We start from the raw sequence: 21,218 nt of genomic DNA on the forward strand, positions 1-21,218 counted from the left end.
GATAAAGTGAATGGTACGTGTTCAAATTTTCCCACTCACTCGCTCAAAAGCACGTTTTCTGAGTGCCGATTAGAGCCCAAGTGGAGCCTAGTATTTAAGGACCTCAGTGACTGTGTTTTGAGTTATTTTGGCCACGTATAAAATTATCTTTCAATGAAAAGAAACCTGAAAATAGTAGTTTACTAAGATAGCAAAACACCAAAGATATAATAAAAAACCATAAAGGAACAAGGATGGTTGAGGATGGAGAGGATTAACACGGATTACAAACGACGAACTTGGAAATTTAGGCTAAACTTTTCAAGATGTCCAAACGTAGCTCCCCTAACTTGCTTACTATGGAGTATCTTGAATACGTAATCATAAAGTTTCTTTGTTGACAAAGATCCCTTAATATTTTTACGCAATCGTTTCTCCCCAACATAGAAAGAAAATGTTATAGATCATTTATTTAGATGTCAAGTTATAATTCCTTTAATCTAGAAACCGTTTATTTTTGCAATTGTTTGGATTAAATGCCCGATGCCATTATTACAGAAATATATCGGAATTGTGTTTGTGATGACGAGGATTGATCTCTCCTTGTCACCATTTCGCTGAAGTTAACTCTGACAAAGCTTCAGACTAGATGACCGGCGTCACACAAGACGACGTACTCAGTCTTAATTGAAAAAAACATCAGCTGTAAGTAATCGCGGATATGACTGAAATCCCTCAGTGCCAGTTTTTATCTACAGAGAGCGTCTGGCCGGAGCAATACACGTAACACAGAGTTACTAGATAATACTCTTTATCTCTAAAGAGGCAGTCACAAAGAAAAATCAAAGTAAACAAACTACGTAAGCGGAACATCATCAGCTCGGCATTTCAGGCACTTTTTATCGTGAAGTTTGCATGAAATTCTCGATAGCTTTCAGCGAGATTTTGCTCTGTTCGAGATATGGGTGTATGTCGTCATTTGTACGTGTTGTAGTTGGTAGTAGGCGGACAGTTCCAGCTGAATTTATCTAAATTTCATCAGGTAGTATTTTAATAACGCCTGATGCTTCCTTTAAATGTAGGATTTTAATACATTTGTGAACTTGGCGGGTCTAAGCCACATGTAGATACAACTAAATTAAATTCATACCTATTGATGATTGATCACGTACACAGATTAGTACAATGTAATAAAAGTTAAAAAAAATTAAACAGATTGGGCTTTGTAGAAACATCACAAGCATCTCAAACACTCCAAGACGCGCGCCCTCAAGTAATTCAACTGAAAAAAAGTTAGAGTTTCTAAATTCTCATTTTATGGCCTTGTACTCTGGAGGAGATCATTGAGGTGAGCACAAGCCGAATAGTCATTCCAGAACCCTTTCAATGTCAGTGAATTGACATACGCCTCGTACCAGTCTTTCTCGTAATTTAAATCTTCCCTTAGGTTAGTTGCTGGTTCCTTCATAGTTTATAGCAAATGCTTGAGTCTTTTGTTCATTTTCATATCTTGCATATCGCTCTGGGATGGAATAAAATGTTTGAATTATATCGGCTAAAGCTCCCTGGTGCGATGGGGAAAACAAATTCATCAAACGGTTTCCTATTTCCCCAACTAAGATACACACTACATTAGCTTTTGCGAGTAAATCAGTGATACATGAAATCTTCCCGAACAAGCCTGAATTTCTACCAGGCTTAATTTTTTCCTAAGTTGACATAACTGCGAAGACTGATCTGTTTTGTCTATAAAGCATTCCTTTTTATCAATCTCGATTTTGATTCACTTCTTTAATCAAAGTCGTTTGTATAGAATTAAAGTACTTTAAATCAAACTAGAATTTCATAGCGTTTTCTTAAATATCAACTCATAGGTGAAAATCAAATGCCAGGAGATTCAGAAAACGTTTTCGCGCCGTATTCATGCATGTCTTTACCACACAAAGTTTTTTTTTTTCTTTTTTTCCCCTTACATTACATTTGCGTGGGTAGAGGTCCTTGTGTCAGAACAAATGACATGGCGGCTTTTTAAAAGGCATTAAATTCCTTATCTAGACTTTCAAGAGGATTTCTTGACGAATCCTGAAATTAAAATCTTTTGAAGAGGGTGAGAGCAAAAGCAAAAGAGAAAAACATATACTGCTTATGTGTTATTTAAATATTAAACTGAAAATAAGAAGGAAAACACCTGCAGGGCTTTAACAGTCAGAAAAAACCTCGAGGCGATGTGGATATGACCTTCAAGAGTGTCAGCGTATTATTTATCTTTATTTTATGATGTTTGAAGCAGGTTTATTTATCTATCTACCTGGAGTTCTGAACAAAACATAGCGCCATCGAGACATAGTTCGCTTACACCGGATTTTTTCACGGCATAGCAAAATGTGATTAACTGATTCGTGGATGATTGTTAATTACGTTCCAAGAAGACAAACTGCCAGTGGGGGCTTCGTAAGTTCCCTTGGTCACGAAATATTGTTACCTGTTTTTTGGGGGCAAAAAAGTACCCCATTTTTACAATCATGCCTTAAATATCGTTCATCTCTGCTTTCGTATTATTATTTTTCAAACGTATCATTATTAAATGAAGCAATATTACAGAATGAAAGATCCATTGAGGAAAATCATGTGATACGTGTTTGTCTCAGTCATCGGAAGACGCGTAGTCTACTTTGTTATATTCAAATCCGGCATTTGTACCTGTTAAATCAAAACTGGGTGATTCTTCAATGTTTTGAGGTTATTATTTAAGATCCATTCTGCACGATGGAGTATATTTTCACAACTTCTTTCGGTTCCATGATGGCTTGAGCGATAAGGAACATCAGAGCAAGGCTGATGTTTCTACAAGCTACATCCACTAAGAAAGTAAATCGACTCTGCCCATAGCGGACACTTGACTTTCCAATCTTAAAAATGAAATTCAGATAGTTGTGTGGTGATGAAATAATACTCCACGTAGTTGCACACGTCAAAGAAATTACAATATCCTAGAACTGTCTTTTTTTTAAACGTTTACTGCGCGCGGTCGTTGAAGAGTGACGGTTTAAAAGTAGAGAACTTTTTTAGTCTTGTAAATGGAAATTATTTCTTTATGAAATGCTGCTAAAAGAGGAAAATATATACAGCAACCGATTGGGAATCACGTTCAAACGGAAAAAATAACCCATCTAATTTAATTTGCCCCAAAGACTCGACAGCATAAACAAGAAAAAACCTCGGCCCCCTCAAAACTCTAAATAAGGCGAATGAAATTATGAAAGCGTGCCAAATATTTTTAATACAACCTCGTTTCGCAAAAAAAAAATTCGTTGCCTCCTGGAAAGATTTAAGAGCCTTGAAGACAATACAACTTAATTTTGTAAAGCCTCTACGACGTATTTTTTTAAGTCACTCTGTTATTTCCTTTTATGAAGGATTATTTTACGTTCTACACGGGAAATTTGATTTGAGATATGAAATACCACGAAAATGTATTCAGTCCCATTACCAAACGCGATAGTCACGTCGCTAAATGATGCAAAAATTTATCACGGAAACCATGTTATAAAACAAGAGAGCGTGAATTCTGGCACTGCACCTTTACGTGCAGAAAGGTTTAGAAGTTCTGTTTAAATAAGATCGACAATTGCAATTAGGTATTACTGGGCTGACATGACATATATCTACAACTGAAGATAAATCTTGACAATTGTTTCTTTTGACAGAAAGGTTTTTCGACCGCCTTTTTGATATGTTTGCATTTTAAGAGGGGCAATTGATTAGCATATGAGTATGTTTATATAAAAACTAACATTTTAAAACTACGGTAAACATTTTCATCTCGCGTCCGTGAACAGGCCGAGCGAGTTCGCGCCAAGACGGTACGGTCAAGATATATCTACCTTCAGCGATTTATCAAGAAACAACTTGTGAACGAACTTTCTTGATGTTCTAAGGTGAGTGGAATTGTAAACGATTCAAAGGAAAGCATTCAAGTCAAACTTCACCAGCGCGTTAATTGGGTTTAACGAAACCGTGTCTTTTTACTCAAAACTTTGGTAGTCTCTTAATCCAGTTCAGTTGCGGCCAAAGTTGTTATTGTTGCTGCTGTTTTTTTTTTTGTTTTTTTTGTCAAAAGTTATTTCTTTTGTGGGGTAAAATATTTTCACATTTTAAAAGAATAACGACCCTGCAAATTTTGAAGATCTTTGTTTCAATATGTTCACATAATTTGACGCTGAAGATATTAACAATTTTCTTAAATTCATCTAGACACTGCAGATATGATATACCAGTTATTAAAAACCTTTCAGTCTAGATGCCTCGACGAATAATTTGGTTGTCAAAGATACGTGCGAACTTCGTGAAAGAAAGAGTCGTTTTGCTACTAAATCCACAGAGTTTACATCGCGTTTGACAATAGCCAGTTTCACTGTCAACGACGTCAAAGCTCCGCTCTGAAACTCAAGAGAGAACTCCCTCCCCCCCCTCCAAACGTGTTGTAGTATATCAAAATTAAAATAGAAAGGCTTCATCACAGACTTCAAAACAGTACTTATAGGTGAAAGCACTGCTAAATAGCTCTTATTTGAAAGGTCACACACTTGAGTTTATTTCACAGAGTTAAAAGAAAGAACCACCTTGTACAGCATAATAAACAGTACCACATGAAAGTAATGCTCAATAGCTTTCATTTGAATGGTGACATACCAGGGTTTCATCCACAGACCTAAAAGTTAGAACCACCTTGTACAGCATAACAAACAGTACCACATGAAAGTAATGCTCAATAGCTTTCATTTGAATGGTCACACACTAGGGTTTCATCCACAGATTTGAAAGTTAGAACCACCTTGTGCAGCATAATAAACAGTACCATATGAAAGTATTGCTCAAAAATAGCTCTTCATTTGAATGGTCACGCACTAGGTTTTCATCCTCAGACTTAAAGGTTATAACCACCTTGTACTGCATAATAAACAGCCATATGAAAGTACTGATCAAAAGGTTTCATTTGAATGGTCACACATTAGAGTTAAATTCACAGACTAGGCCGCTAGAGCCACCTTGAACGCACAACATGTAATAAACACTGAGTACCGCATGAAAATACATCTAGTCTTGTAGCTTTAAAACTGAGCGGTCACAATTATGTTTCATTCAGAAACCTAAAAGTTAGAACGCCATTCGGATAAATCGCGGATTAAATTCGGCGGTCATTTTCCGTGTATATTGCCGACGATACGAAGATAGCCTCTTAAGGAACTTAGGAGTTAAAAGTATTGACATTCCTTGTGGCAAAATACAGTTGCTACACTCACGGAAACTTTTAAAAATATCCTGATAGCGGCCTCTAAAGGCAGACAAAGCTTCAACTTAACTGACAAAGTAACAATCCGAAATGTCTAAAAATATATATTCGTTTCAAATTGCATTGAGGTAGGTTGTTATTGCTACTTCAAGTCAATACCAGTGTTGTTGGCTGATACGATTTATAAATAAGGCAGATACGGCCTACGGGAGACCTCCGGTGGTTGATAAGTTTGAAAAGTAAATATAAAAGACTTACTTGATGTCTCCTTCGTTATATCGTCAAAAGCCAATTATAAATATAAGCATTTTATCTCTTTTTTCATTCAATTTGTTGAAGTCACAATAAGAGATAGACGCTGAGATTTGTTTTAAAATACACGGTTTCTTTCCATCTTCACCGCTATAGATGTTCAGACACATCAGACTCAATTTTAGCGCTTGAAATATATTTAACTGCCTGGTTTGATGTCTTGACATACTTTTGACCAAGACTTTGCTTTGATTTACAAACGGACGTCCAAAATGCTCTCTCCCTTTAACCTTTAAAAATTCTGCCAAAGCCGTTGCTTTCTCTGTTTTGGCTTTTAACTGTAGCGGTTCTTTTCAAACTTATCCAACGGCAAGGATCAACCGGCGGCCGACAATACACTTGCGGCTTCAGAAAGGAGTTGGGTTTTTAATGACATTAAAAGGCGTCGGCGTGGAGAAGTATTGCTTTCCGTGTCAGAAATGTACTCCTCGACACGGAACATTAGCGGCCAGATGAAACGTAGAAAAGAATCGCGCTATCTACCATTGAAAATTGCTTCTTACTGGACAAGTGACCATGATAAAATGTGCTTCTTTCCAAGAAAGACCGCTGATGAGTATTTTTCGAATCGAAGGGATGCGTTTTCTTATAACCGCCGAGAGTGCGGAAAATTTCCTTGATGTTACCGCAAAAGGGCTTATTGGAAGACATTCTGCGTTTAAAACTTGGTACGACTTACTAGAGTATGCAGCGATTTTGGGGTTTGAAGAAAACTGCGGTGCATTTTTTTTAAACAAAGGATCAACTTTTAGCATACTGGAAGTGAAAAGCATAGCAACTCTATAGTAGGGGTAATGTAATAAAGTAATATCGTTCTTTGTAGCAAAAAACAACTATAACCAAGGCTGGAATCGAATTGGATATGTTAATAACTATCTATAGAATACACGGTGAATTGCGAAACAAACTGCCGACGAAATCTCCACACTTTTCCTTGATGTTTCGGAAGAGAATGATATGATTAAGGCGCAGTTCTAGCCAGTGCGACAAAACTAAAGCCACTTAACAGTATTTTATGTGGTAATGTTTATGGGTTTGTACAGCATTGCTCGAAATTTTAAAAAGTGTTTTGATCAAAGACCATCAAACCTGAGTGTGTGACCATTCAAATGAAAGCTACAAGTACTGAGCAGTACCTTCATGTGGTGCTATTATGCTGGTGGTTCTAACTTTTAAGTCTGTGGGTGAAACCCTAGTGTGTGACCATTGAGCAGTACTTTCATGTGGTACTGTTTATTATGCTGTACAAGGTGGTTCTAACTTGTAAGTCTGTGGATGAAACCCTAGTGTGTGACCATTCAAATGAAAGCTACTGAGCGGTACTTTCATGCAGAAACTTCATGTGATACCGGCTTTTTGTTTCTTTTTCTGAACAATGCCAAAACTTTTAATTTAATTTTGACTGAGCTTGACAACATTGAAAACTGTTTACCTAATGGAAGTTCCAAATATAGCATTTTGTCAGTTGACGGTTTCCATCCACTCCAGGCCTTCGACGCCAAGCCCATTAAGACTTTCCTTTCGACTAGTCAATTGCCATTCTTTTAAAAGAAAATGCGTGCTTGTCGCTTCATTGACATTTGCAAGTTGCGGGGTTTAAAATTTGAGCCCTGACAGTCGAAAAAAAAAAAAATGATTGTTATGGGTGATATTTCAGAGATCTTTGTGACCACCTTGAATTATTTTACTTTGTTCCCCGGGCGAAACTGATGCTATCGAAGAGGTAAATTTAAAACAAAACTACTTTCTGAATTTACTTTCTGAGAGATATCTTTATACGAATTCTGCAATATATATGTCAGTTTTGCATGATCACTTTTGAAACCAGCAGAAGGAGCGGATGTTTCAAGTATATACGAATAAGTACTTTTGTTTTGTTCGGGAAGTCTCAGGCGTGACAATATAGACTTTGTCTTATGGATGGCATATTAAATAACATTGAGAGCTAGGTCTCATTTGGCGAATCTACAAATCGAAAGAAAACCGCAAGAAAATAGTGAGTCACCAAACAACATCTTTAGTCTTTGACGTCGGCTGAGGCAACACAACTGTGCGTGGATAATTTTCAAATACGGTAAGTCGAAGTCGTGAGGCATGTAGCATATGTAATGAGATGAAATTTTCCTCGCTGAGAAGTTGATATTGGTCGTTTAATTATTGAATTTTACTTAACAAATAAATGTCTTAACAAATAAATGTCTTGACCAACAAACGCTTTCATCCACTAGTACCAAAGTGACGGCAGGGAGATACTGGTGTGAGAATCGCCGCAAGAAAACCTATGATTATTTGCAAATGGACCCCCCAGAAATGTCTCCTTTTCAATTTAGTAATATTTACCCTGTGTCAAGGTTGTTGTGCACCTGTCGAAAGTACAGTTGTGATCGATGACAATATATCTTTCAAAAATATCAATGCTTTGTTAAGCAGACTAATGATGACAGAACACAATATACTATCGCGGCTAGATGCGCCACTAAGCTCTCTGAATTGACATTCAAATAAATCATTAAATGCATGGTACCCTTAAAAGAGTTAATATTTAAAATTTTAGAATGAAAGGTTATTAAGTTATCTTCTAACAATTCTTTAGATAAATATCGTTTTTAGAAACTTTTATGTGATGGCCTACAGTGCATTTACATATACAAAGCATGACCCATGTCAGTTTTGAAAATGAACAAAGAATTAGTTTTTAATTTCATGTCGCAGGTGCAGCAGTAGGCTTAATCTATTTCCGAGTTTTATATTGACGTATGTGTCGTAAAATAAAATAATGAGGAGTTGAAATAGGACTAAGCATTCTACCAACTTCAGGAATATTCTAAGTACACGTCTTGCCCAAAGAGGACAAATAACGTTTCAGTTTTGTCATATAAGAAGGTCAACGTGATACGCATAATTTTCAGTACACTGAAAATATTGAAGATAGGTTTTTATTCAGGCGCTGAAAAAACTGTTTACGTTCGACGAGAACTCCGTTAAACGACTTCATGCCGAGTTAATTCCTCACACAGATTACGGACTCAAGCTGACTTTGATTCCGCTCACCAAAGTCTCACGCCGAACCAACAGTTTTTATTGAACGCGCCAGTCGGAATACCAAAGGTGACCGAAAAGCAAGGTAATAATCAGTGCAATTTCAAATATTTACTGTTTGGGTTTACAACGTAAATGCGTTTAAATGTTTTGCTAAAAATATGCATCTTGTGTATAAGTGCCCCAAAACGTTTTCAAAAGAACAGACAACATCTCTAGGGCTGATATGGGATTCCACGATGAAAAGAAAAATAGGGCATTGATATTTATCAAAACTATTTCAATTTAGAATTTTTCACGTTTCGTGCGAAGGTGTGTGCTCTAGAGAAGAAAAATTAATCGGAATCAAACATCTCAACACAAATGCGTCACTAGCTTTGCTAATCTTTCATTTCAAGCCAAGTGGCTAATTAAGTTCGCGGAAAACCAAGATCTCTTTAAGAATTGAGTGAAGTTTGAAAACCTAAATTATACAAGTGTTGAGTGTACAAAGTCATTTGAAAGAAGGAAAATAGTTTTTAAAAATGTTAGATGGCATGTTCGTAGACGGGATTTTACCGCCATGGTAGATTTTATAATCAACAATTTACCACCCGTTTTATCGAATAATCTTTCCCAAGGATAGCCAGTCTCATACATTAAAACATTCTTTAAAAAATAACCGCAAGCAATTGCAAAAACATTTATAAAAACGCCGTCGGAGACCTCCACAGGATACTTTAACTGTTAGGCACACATATGTACTGAATCGTTATTTTAAAAATAAGAGAAAACTTCCCGAAGAGAGACGAGGCCTATCATAAAAAAATAATAATGACAAAAATACATGAAATGCAAAAGGGTGTTCTAAAATTTTTAATTAATACGTTTTACTTCAATTAGTGCCGTACTGATTGCAGTAGTGATAACATTCTTATTAAACGGTGAGATATAGCTGCCATGAAATATGGAACCTCCTCAGGTTGTTGCAAGCATTTTTGTTTCATATAAATTTCCTCATTGCTCGAGGACACTTTTTCAAATAACAAGCCGGGTAGTTTATAACTTTTCTGTACACTCCATACGAAGCAATTAAACTGCTGAAATTATTTTCTACATTTCTGCTTTTTGCGGCATAGTCAGTGTTCAGATCAAACTCACGTCATTCCATTTTAAGCATTACAAGTTTGGGCAGTGTAAATTATTTAATCACCAAATAATGTTTTTCGTTTCCAAAATTGGAATTCAGATCGAATAAATATATTTGTCATCTGAGTTGTTGAATCAACTTCCACAGCATGTCTGACTGCCAAAAGTACTCTTAAATCCAGGACTAGATGTAAAAATTTAAAAAATTACGCTTTTTCAGTAGGATATAATTTCGTGTTATTCTCTTCTTTTTTTTAAAGCTAACAATACTTTAAGAAATATCCGGTACTGTTCACGTATATACTCTGAAATTATAATTATATTTCCAATTTTTTCCAACAGGAGATAAGAATCAAATATTTTGCTATCGTGGCGAGCCTTGAATGGTTCATTTGAGTTCATTTCAAGATGAAAGTTGCAAGTTTTGCTTTGTATTTTTCAATTATAGTTGATAGCTGCGACGTTTATCCTGTTCCTACCTACTGGTATCTGAGAGTTTATCTGCCGTTCATGAAAAATCTACAAAATTTCTCAGCTCAGACCACATCCAATCGATGTAGCTGTCTAGGTTATGACAATCACATTTCTTAAAACCTCTCCCCAGATTGGCGCAAATCGTCAAACGATGACATCAAAGTGACTCCAATTACGTATAAAAGCTTCTATTCTATTACCGATTCTATTTTCAGATTGGAAATGGACAGTTTGAGGGTACGGAAATCAATGTAAACACACTTAAAACCAATTTCCTATTTTAGATAGACAGTTGCAAAATTTTATGTTGAAGGATCTAGCCGCATATAAAAGAGCATGATACTTTCAACAGTCGGCCATCTGTTTAGTTTGTAGCCGGGCAGAACCTACTGACGTCTTTGATGTCAACGTCTTCCAATATTGGCAAGAAGAATGGTACGTTTTCTTTTTCTTTCTCTTAGTGGCTAAAACAATGTTCCAGAGCCCCTTTAAAGGCAGATCGCTGTGCTGTATATTTCCATATAATTTCAAGACACTCCAAAACCTTTGGCAGTCGTAAACCAAACATTTAATGAATTGACATTGAAGTAACGATGGTTCAAAATTTCAAGGATAAAAACATTACAATATCGATCTCACGGAAGTTTGACTTCCATCTCTGAAATTTTGCCAAAGTCTTAATCTACATGTAAGACAGTCTTCGTGTTAAATATTGCCTATATACTATACGAGCCTTTTATTACAATGTTCTGGCAATATATTCACATGTATTTCAACGAGTTCAGGTCTCTTCCTGAAAGCTGTCTGTGCCACATAACACATAGATTAAAAAAATACATGCCAGCTCGGCAGATCAGAGATTTTTATGGCCAAAAATAATAAAAATCTCTTGACATCAAGTTTTGGCTTTGCGTTTTTGTGGGAGAAATTATCAGTGAGTAATCTCTACTCCAAATTAAAATTTTAATTTACAGATCGAGTATACGAAACAGTTTACTAATACTGTCATTTTGAAATTGAAATGTCAAATTAAATTTCGGGCTGCAATTTGTTTCGTTTCAATTTTAATATTAAAAGGCAGAAACTTGGCAAGGATCAGGTGTTCTTAACCTGAGTGCCAGTTAATTTTGAACTGTATGTGAAAATATAGATCGGGCCATTTACATGTAAGCTGTGGCCAAATTTGTGTTAATTTGCCAAATTCCATCTGTTCATCAGGTTTACTTGCAACAAAGATTGGCAATGCATCAGCATCAGAGCTAAACAATTTTCAGTGTTAAGAGTTCATTTGAGCTCGAGGTGAAAATCTTATACACGGCAGCGAAGAAGTTAGCGATATAGGTAATTTTTAATATCTGGACCGCCGATATCCTAGAACAGTTAAGCCAATTACCCCTATATCTAATATATTTTTTGCCCAGTGTAATATCCAAAAGCCATTAAGGCTAATATCTTAGTCTAGTCATGGGGTACGCATTATACAACGACCTTAAACTCCTATCACTTTTAGAAGATCTTCGCCAAGTAGCTTCACCGACCTGTTTATTTACGCTCCTTTCAAGATGAGATCAATCTCTTGTTCCCCGTTAACCAATGAACTGACCATAATCACATTTCATCTTTTTCCATTGATAAGTTCTAAGAGCGTTTATTAACAACAAAATTGCCATAAGGTCATTATCAGCAGCTTCAGTCTTCCCAAAATATATATTTTTTATAGCATTATAAGCACATTTCTACTATGTGACAAAAACTTAAATTTTACATGATTTAAAACTTGTAAAACGTTGAACAGACCTTGTCTGCATTTTTCTGATTATCATCAGAAAAATCGCCCATAGATACTGAATGTTGATTCAACAATTAATTCTTCGTTGGCAAGACCAATTCTGTCAATCTCAAAACATGCATGAGCTAGCTTGTTCAACTTTCATCTTAGCACAGCCTAAATTTCCTGAATTTTCATTATTATTCTCTTTCTCGTGAGGGAAGTTTAAATATTTAAAACTGTAGACACGTCTACAAACTGGAGTGCATGTTAATTATTCACCACATAAAATTGGAAGTATTGATGCTTCGGTTTTTTTTTTTCTGCCAATCAAGTTCGCAAAATCCCCACATTCACTAATTCTGTAACTTTCTGCGTTGCTGAACGTAACTTGACTCACATGTTAATTATCCAAGATAGAAATTGCCGTCATGTTTTGCGAGGAGCCAAATCGCTCAATGAAATGAAATATCTTTATGACGTCAACACGAATGGCTTATTTATATTTTTGACATTGGCATCGGATAGGATTCTGGGGTTGTTTTTGGCTTATCAATTTCACCTGCCCCTTTTTTTTCTCAAGTACACGGTCAGACAGTATTTTAGCTTCCAAACGAGGTTTTTGGTCATTAGGAGTTTTCTAAAGCGTCACATTAGCAGCTAGCGGAAGGCAAAGAGATAACTCTTTGCATACGAAGTTCACCTTGCAAGTCGACGAACAGTACAAATGTTGTAGAGCTCGCTTGGGTAAGAAAAAATTGAAAAGATTGAAAGTTCAATGTATTTTACATCACTCAATATCATTTATGCTTTAGCAGATTAGGCGCAAAAACAAAATTGAGCGATTGCACATTTTCGACTATTTCCACCAATTTGAGAGCTGATACAATTCGGAGACCAAATTTTTGCTCTCATGGTTGAGCTTAGTAGGAAATCTTTCTGTTGTTCATTTTCATTTGATTACTTTTTGCATGTGTAGATAAGGCGGTGCAATGCCTTGTCTCCTAGTTTTCGGTTGTTTCTCTTCATATAAAGATAAGTAAACGATTAATTCCAGTTATCTTCGAAAAAAGCATGAAAGTTATAACATCTCGTATGTTCGACGTTTGAGAGCTGATACAATTCGGACACCAAATTTTTGCTCTCATGGTTGAACTTACTAGGAAATCTTTCTGTTGTTATCATTCTCATTTGATTACTTTTTGCATGTGTAGTATAAGTAAACGATTAATTCCAGTTATCTTGGAAAAAAAAACATGAAAGTTATAACATCTCGTATGTTCGACGTGATTCGTTATTCCTAATAAAAATACGAAGTCTGAATACAATGTGCTAAAAAGCACACGTTCAGATATTTCCTCAACTGATCAAACAGGAATTCGATCGGGCGACAATTACGCTGCCAAAGTGCTGTAAACAAAGAGTCAGCCTTTCTATTTAAACAGGATAAACTGTTCGTGATCTTGACTGGATAAGAACGTTGTTTTTCCTTTTTAACCATTTCTGAATTAAGATTGCATCATTTGTTGCCCCCTAGTTTCTGTAATACTTGCAATCAGTGTGATATAAGCTGTACTTGTGCTGCTCTTCTTAGATTACGTTATGAAGCTCGGCTCTTTGTTTAATGCCTGTGTTTTTAATAATGTTTTATTGACTACACCAACACCGAACTGCCAAGCTTCCTACAAATATGATTGGTTCGTTCGCAGATTAGTAATAATGAAAACCTTTCAGGAGTTGCCTATCTACGTTAAACCTGTTTGGGAGATTTATTCTAAAAAAACATAGCAACTATTGTATTTTTTAGTTTTCTCATTTTTATTACTCAATATCAAGATTTGTTTCAGTTTTTGGTAAAGCAAAACGAAAACAGGACTTTGATAATAGGGATCGATGATTTTTCAGTCATTGAATAAGTCTGAAGGATGTAAACATTAAGGTTAACTAATGAAAAAGTTCACAGCTTTAAACAAAATGTTAAAGGGATAAATTTGTTTTAGGTGACAAGTGCAAGCGCTTTCACTGCCTTTTAAGCTAAACCATTGTAGCATGATGTAAATTAATTTGCTTTGTTCTTGCTTGGCAGTTATCACCTTAAATCACTTCCGATTCTTTGAAAAACGTTTTCTATGAAATAATTAAACGTCACTTACTAAATAGAGCAAAAAAACTTGCTTGCTTGATAATTTTTGTATTTCTTGCAGAAACGAAATCTTAAACAGCATCGCATAATTCAGTCTCAAATGAGAAACTGTCTAAGTTTGGCAAACCCTCAACCATTAAGCTTATTTATTAACATCTCTACGACGTACTGTCATTTCATTTACGTACTTTTTAATTGATTTGTTACAGTCTAGAATTTTAAACATCTAGATATAAAGATAACTGGTTGTTTCTCCCACGTCATAGTTATCTTAGAGCTCAGCAATAAAACTTTTCAAGAGGGCTAACTGCGCTGAGTTGTTTTGAGCAGTAAATTTGATTATAAACTCGGGCTAAACGTTAGAACTAAATTAAATGAAAAATGATCAATGTCTTATAGTCGCCATTTATTGACTAATTATTACTGGTATTAAATATGGCTACAGGACGCAACATTCTCGTTTTGAAAGCGAGGCTCTTGACCTTCTAAAATACATGTTATATTACACATTGATTTTCGACCCTTTGCAAAAAGTCATTGTACGAAATCATTTCAATATGAAAAGAGATCTCGATAGGAAATCATCTGACTTAAGTGTCTTCTCTCATAGAAACTGACAGCTTTCACAGTGATAAATTGAACAATAGTAAACACGTAGCCTATGGAAAATTCATACCACTTAGCCCCAGGTTAAAAAAAATAATTGAAATCAATTATTTTATGCTCGCCACGCGTACTGCACAAGTACCGCACAAAAAACGTGGCTCAGTGTTTCCATCTCGCTCGACGCCAACATTGATATCATTAGGAGAACGCGAGCACAGTTTTCTCCCGAACAAGAGGTAAGCCGTTATGATGAAAGACGCTATTGTTCATTTTTAGAGCCGGTAATTAATCTCGCTGTACAATCTCGTGTCAGCCATTACGTGCACAACAAATGCTTGGATTAACTTGAATGGATAGAGACATTGGCAAAAGTGAATCTGCATTTTTTCTATATAGCAAAACGGTTCAATTTCGAGAAGCGAGATCGACTTGAACGAACAAAATCTCACTGAAAATGACTTCGTCGTGGTATTTCTTGCAACTTTTTCAAATTCTACCTTCTGTTTCAAACATGTGCTTAAATTAATCAGTATGGCGGCTTCAAAGGAGCCAAAAAACAAGATAAGGGTTTTGCAAAAATAGTGCCGTTTGGAAATTGGCTTTTTTAATTTATTGCCAATAATTGTACAAAGATTCCTTGTTTTCGAGTCTGCATATTATTCAGCCAGGCTTTGGCTGCGACTAGTGTTTCGAATTTAGATATAAGATGGACTTCACGCGATTGGGCCGACATAGGCGTTTCCACTAACTCTTGAAAAGTCAAGACCTATTCGGTATCGTGTGAACACTCTATTATCGAAGCAACACAAAAACGCAGCTACTACAAAGTATTTGCTTCTCTGTTATGAAGAAACTGGAGAAAGTCTCGTAGGGTTTCGGCGTATGAAAGATTTATGACCAAAGGTGTATTTGACATGGTTTTTGCGTTGGCACAAAAGATATCCGGTTTAGTGTAAACATGGCTTGAGCTAAAGAGACTTCACTGAGACTTCAACAACTTTCAGCTTGTCAGCTGAACAAAGACAAAGGGAAAATAAATACTAGAAAAGGTGCTGCACCGATACGAGTCTTGTCATAGTGAGTCAGTGACGTCTCAATAAGACAATCAAGAACACCTTTTGATCGACATTTCATATTTTATCGTTGCCCTTATCTTTGTTTTGTTCCCAATCCGGTCACTCTTGTTTTCTCGATTGGAGAACTGAGCTCATTCTGTAAATTTTCAGACAAACGAAGCTGACAAAACGTATTGTCTAAGGAAGTAGTTCGGACAGACAAAAAGTCCATATCCAATCTATAATTATAATCTGAGTCCATAAATCGGTTAAGCAATGCCTTCAAGGTCTTACATAACTCAACTTTATGCGTGACGTCGATATCATAAGAAACTCTCGTTAAGATACATCGTCACTTACAAAAATAACACAAAAAGTTTCGTTTCCTAGGCAACTTACATTTTCAAAAGTGACGGTTAGAGTCTGAAGAACCATTTACATTGTTTAGGGGTCTGGAACCTAGTGTTCTGGATTGACGAAAGCTAAGAGTAGCAGTTGTTTACACAGGATTTCAGACGTTAAATGATTTAGCTGCCATGAATCCCTAAGTAACGTAACCGGATTACAATATATTTTTTGGAAAACTGTAGGAACAGTTTGGGTTGTTTAGCATGTTTTTGTTTATGTTCAAAACATCGTTATAAGTCATAACATCTTGAGTGAAACCTTGAGTGAAACTTTGCAGCGAAAGCTTTCTAAAATCTTTAAGAGCGGCTTGCAATAATGATGGCGAGGAGCAAATTTGGATGCGATGGCAGATGAGCGTGCGAATGAGATTGGTTTTGTACTTGTGAGATGTGAATGAATCTCATTTATTCTAGAGGCCTATGAACTAACGTATTTCCCGGTAAACGGATGTCTCAAAAAGTGTTGTTAAGGCAGTGTTTGAGAAGTCTGAAAAGGGACTGTTACTGTTTTGTCAAAATTAAATAGTGAATTTGATGCTATTGTCTCAAATGTTTGTATAACGTAGAAACGCATTAGCAGTGTCTTTTCTGTCAAATTATGTTTAACGTCGCATCAACACATCTACACCAAAATGAAGGAAAGAATCTGCCGTTCATTACCTATCTCTCTTCAAAGTGGCACATGACAATGCTAGCCAAAACAAGCCTAAAGGTGAAACAGTGGCTACTCCAGGTCGTACTAATGGCAATCAAATACAAAATGGTTCTTCTTAGGGGCAAATTCCCGATAATAAATTCTGTAAAACTACGAAGTAATTTTGGGGCAACAGGAAGAAAGTACAGCTTGTCGAGACAAACATGTATTGTTTCATCAAGTGGCACATTTGCAAATAGAGAAGTGACATCCAAAGAGCACATTATTTCGTTGCCATGTTTTGTACACGATTTGGCCCAGTCTGCAAAACTAAATGAATCTTCAACCATGTGCTGGTTGGTGGAAATTGGCTGAAGTTTGTAACTAAGGTAAGAGGAAATATTGTAATTGCAGGTGTTCACTACGGAAGCGATAAGGCGGAAAAACTATTCAGTCTTATGAACCTTTGGCAGGCCATAAAATACCCCAGGCCCCGGTTGTTCGAAAGGTGAACAAAGCTATCCACCGGATAAATCACTACCCAGCGGTTAGTGTAGTTTATTTTATCAACACTTATCCACTCGATAGCGATTTATCCGGTAGATAGCGTTATCCACCTTTCCAACAACTGGGACCAGGAGAAGATGACTTACATAACTGGATGAGGATAAAGAACTTGGATAATTCGATGACTTTGATAAAATCAGGACCTCGATAATTGAGAGCTATAGGCGAATCTTTGCTGACGTCATTGTTTACATATTTCCTCATTAACATACGACTTTGCGCATAGAAGTCATCATGCTAAACAAGCTTTTACTAGAAAAACTTAAAGAGCTTGTGAAACTTAGTAAGTGGTGAAATGTTTGGCTTTTTGGGTGTAATATTCGAGGAGAAATTGACTTTCAAAAACATCAATATTTCTGTGTGGCAAAAGCGCTAATGAGCTCATACATTCTTTGTAAAATTTTGAGCTTTTAAACCCTCGTCGCACAAAAAGTATTCAATACATCGCGCTCAAATTCCTTGGGACAGTTAATCGTGCTGTGCCCTTTCAGTATTCAGTATTAATCTCTTTGTAGCTCCATCAGAAACTGTATCGCTCATGGTAATGAGGCAAATATTGTAAACAAAGATTCTCCTATAGCTTAGTAACACTTAACCCCCAAAAGGTACCCAATAATAATTTCAAAATAGATACTATCGATATGCTGATTTCGATGACCCGGATCGAACAGTCTCGCAGCGTTAACATGTTTCTTGATTAAATGATTACTTTTGAGCAAGTCGCTTTTCATTTGTGACCAGAGAAGATGCTATATACAAAACTCCCCTAGCTTTAGAACTTATTTTAAGATGGCATCGCTCGAGGCTTTTTTTAAATCCTGGGTGCAATAGAGTTTTTTTCATGGATGTCGCCTAATCATTTGCATGCCTCAGTATATTGAAGCATTTACACGCCAGACACATTTGAGCGTGCGCAAACTTGTATTTAACCTTACTAGTGTTCAATCTCTCCTCGACCCAAAATCAAAGAGACTAGGTACAAGTCTGTTTGTGAATGAGATATCCGTCCATTTATCCCTATTTCCGAATAAGACCCCTTTACAATGGTTTCCGAGTTCCCAAGATCGAAGGTATCAAATTTGCGTAGAAAAAACGCGAGAAGACTCGATTTGGCAAAACTTGTGAGCAAAAATGTTGGCTTAGTTTAACTTCGAATTAAGATACTTATATCGGAAATTATAATTACTTAAATAAATGTTCTGTTAATTTTCAGGAACTTCAAAGCATGTTACAGTTTCTGATAGTCATTGTATTTTCTTTTGCAATAATTTTCTTGCTCTAATACGCTGTAAGGGGAGCGCTTAATCCTGAAAGCTGTCTCCCATGGCAACCCTTCAACAGTTTCCTTACAACTTACAGGATTGTTTAGGGAGCTGTAGCAAACCACGACGAAGACAGCAATGAGAACGTTACCAAACAAAAGATTTAATAAGCAAAACAATTGTTATAGATATTTGTACATTTCTTTGACGTCCTCTGCAAAACAAGAACGTGAAATGACCAAGATCTGAATACTCTGAGAAACGTGAACGACGACTGCTACACAATTTGTCGTATTTCCATTTGGAATTGAATGCTGTCATTGCATATTTATCCTAAGCACGTTCTTAGAGCCATTGGCGTACTGAACAGATATAGACAACTGCGAATTTCGCTGCCGGGTAAAGTATAAATTCATTTTTGACAAGGCATCGTCCTCAACGTTGCCGTCGTCGTTGCTTAAGCTCCCTATTGACAAACTTAAAACGCCATTAAGACTTCATATACGATAGTGAGTCATTTTAGAGCGTGATCTGAATTTTAATACAAACCGTGTTTTTCCTGTCTTCTGACGATTTAGTTTTAGAAAAACAAACAGGAATTTCAAGAAACGTGAGTTCTTTACTATCTCCTTTTCCTGTCCATGCACGTAAGCATATCTGAAGGTAGCGACGCAACTTCTAACACGCACGGGCCGAGATGAAATATGTCGTGCTCTTTACTAATGGATAAAATTGCGTCCGGCTTTTAGAGCAGTACATTAGCTTTTGACACCACGTTTATACCTGTTAATCCTTCATTGTAAATGCGACTTCGGTTCAATATGTTGTTAAGTTCAACTGACGTGAATCTCGGAATATGCATTTGTTTTTTAATTAACTGCTAGTTTCAAAATGGATATACTCTTTACCTCACGGATTTCATCGCCGAGTAGTTAATGGTAACCAACTCGGTTTTGTCATATAAAAACAACCCAGTTAATTAATGGTCTTTACTTCAGGCTGTCACCTTTCTGTTTGACTGTGTATAAATCCCTTTTATTTTTCATTGTGTTTTTCTGGCGAGTTTTTCTAATTCTCTTTAATTCTATATTTAAACTTTCATGTCGGCTCAGTTAAGTTATAGCCCTTGAAAGTGTGCCCCCATTATTTACCCTTTAAGTCAATTGTTGAATATATTTTTCAAAATTTGATCATTTGTTTACAGAGGTTTTAGGCACCTGTCGACGGAGCTAAGAATTGATTTGCGGGGAATTAGTTCGGTCAAGGAAATTCGAGAGATGCGAATGTTTTTAAATAAATATTGGGTATGACGTTCGTATCACCGATAGGCCCTTAAAGTGAAGTAAGTGGGCAGAGTTATTTCACATGGTTTCCATTGCCACAGAGCAGCTAAAAGTCTTAACCGAAAAAGATATGGTAATTCTAAATTTGCAAAATGCTTGCAACTAAACAAGCGATTGTACACCACACAGGACATTATTACTCAACGGCTTTCGTTTATATTTGCATGGTCTACTAGTATTAGTATTTCATTAAAAGATTCATAACTTAGAGCCAAATTAATTCACAGGAATTGAGGACTTATTGGGTTTATTCGTTGTTCTGTTAGGTTACATCACAACCACCCGCCACGTTCAGTTTATACTGAAAAAAAAGACAACAAAGGTGTGAAACAGAAACAAGTTGAATTCAGGAACAACTCTATAACGGGAATATTGATTGCAAAGAAACTCGCTGATAGAAGTCCAACAGCATGGCTTTTAACAATTCATCTTCCACAAAAACCGACCACTTAACTTACACTCCTTCGGAAAAGATCGCCATAGTGTCAGCGAACATGCTGCTATTTTGCCTTGCAATCCCAGCGAATGGAATTGTCATAACAGTCATATCACGTGTACAGAACGTGCGGACGCCTACAAGTACATTTCTTCTGAACTTGTGCATCGCGGACATTTTAATAGCCTCCTTGTACATCCCGTTTGTCACGGTGGATCTGTACGTCATTGATTATTGGGTGTTTGGAGACTTCATGTGTCGACTGGTCTCTTTCCTGTTTTACCTGGCAACGAACTTCTCTATTCTGATCCTGACAGCTATCTCTGTTGAGCGATACATTTCCGTCTGTCTCCCGAGGCAGAAGCGTTTGACAGCCATGATAGCCACTGTAACTACAATTGCCTTATGGTTTGTTGCTGCAATCGCTGCCCTGCCAATGTTAATTGTCAGAAAATCTGTTCCCAATCGTTTGTTTGGCGAAAACGTCGAGTTTTGCGTGGAAACCTGGTCATTTAAGTACGCAAAAGTCTACAGAACGCTTATTCTGGCTGTTTTCTACGTAATGCCACTTGTTGTCATGGCCTTGGTCTATTACAATATCGGCAGGAAAGTGTGGGCAAGCGCCGATAAAACGCGATCAATGAAGCTCTCGACAAAGCATGCCTCCAACTCTAAACTCCGCCTCACAAAGATAGCACTGGTGATTATATTCAGCTTTACGGTGTCCTGGACTCCGTGGAATATAATGACTATATTGTTTTACTTCGACCTG

At 36.6% G+C, this 21,218-nt stretch overlaps 1 protein-coding gene across 3 annotated transcripts in view; it reads left to right on the top strand.

Moving 5' to 3' along the window:
- Positions 1-3,368: 3,368 nt before the first annotated feature.
- The window catches only part of LOC145469579 (RYamide receptor-like), an 18,240-nt gene continuing 390 nt past the window's right edge, over positions 3,369-21,218 (top strand). Inside the window, exons 1-2 of one of the 3 annotated variants that reach the window (XM_081453333.1) lie at positions 3,369-3,917; positions 20,277-21,218. The exon at positions 20,277-21,218 is cut by the window's right edge and continues 390 nt beyond it. In XM_081453333.1, the coding sequence (XP_081309459.1) occupies positions 20,421-21,218 (798 nt within the window). In that variant the 5' untranslated portion in view covers positions 3,369-3,917; positions 20,277-20,420. Of the gene's footprint in view, positions 3,918-7,276; positions 7,659-13,964; positions 14,979-20,276 lie in introns of those variants that run through there. The other 2 variants (XM_081453330.1, XM_081453331.1) reach the window with 2 other exon arrangements.

This window comes from Orbicella franksi, chromosome 15, assembly GCF_964199315.1.
Source record: "Orbicella franksi chromosome 15, jaOrbFran1.1, whole genome shotgun sequence".
Lineage (NCBI taxonomy): Eukaryota > Metazoa > Cnidaria > Anthozoa > Scleractinia > Merulinidae > Orbicella > Orbicella franksi.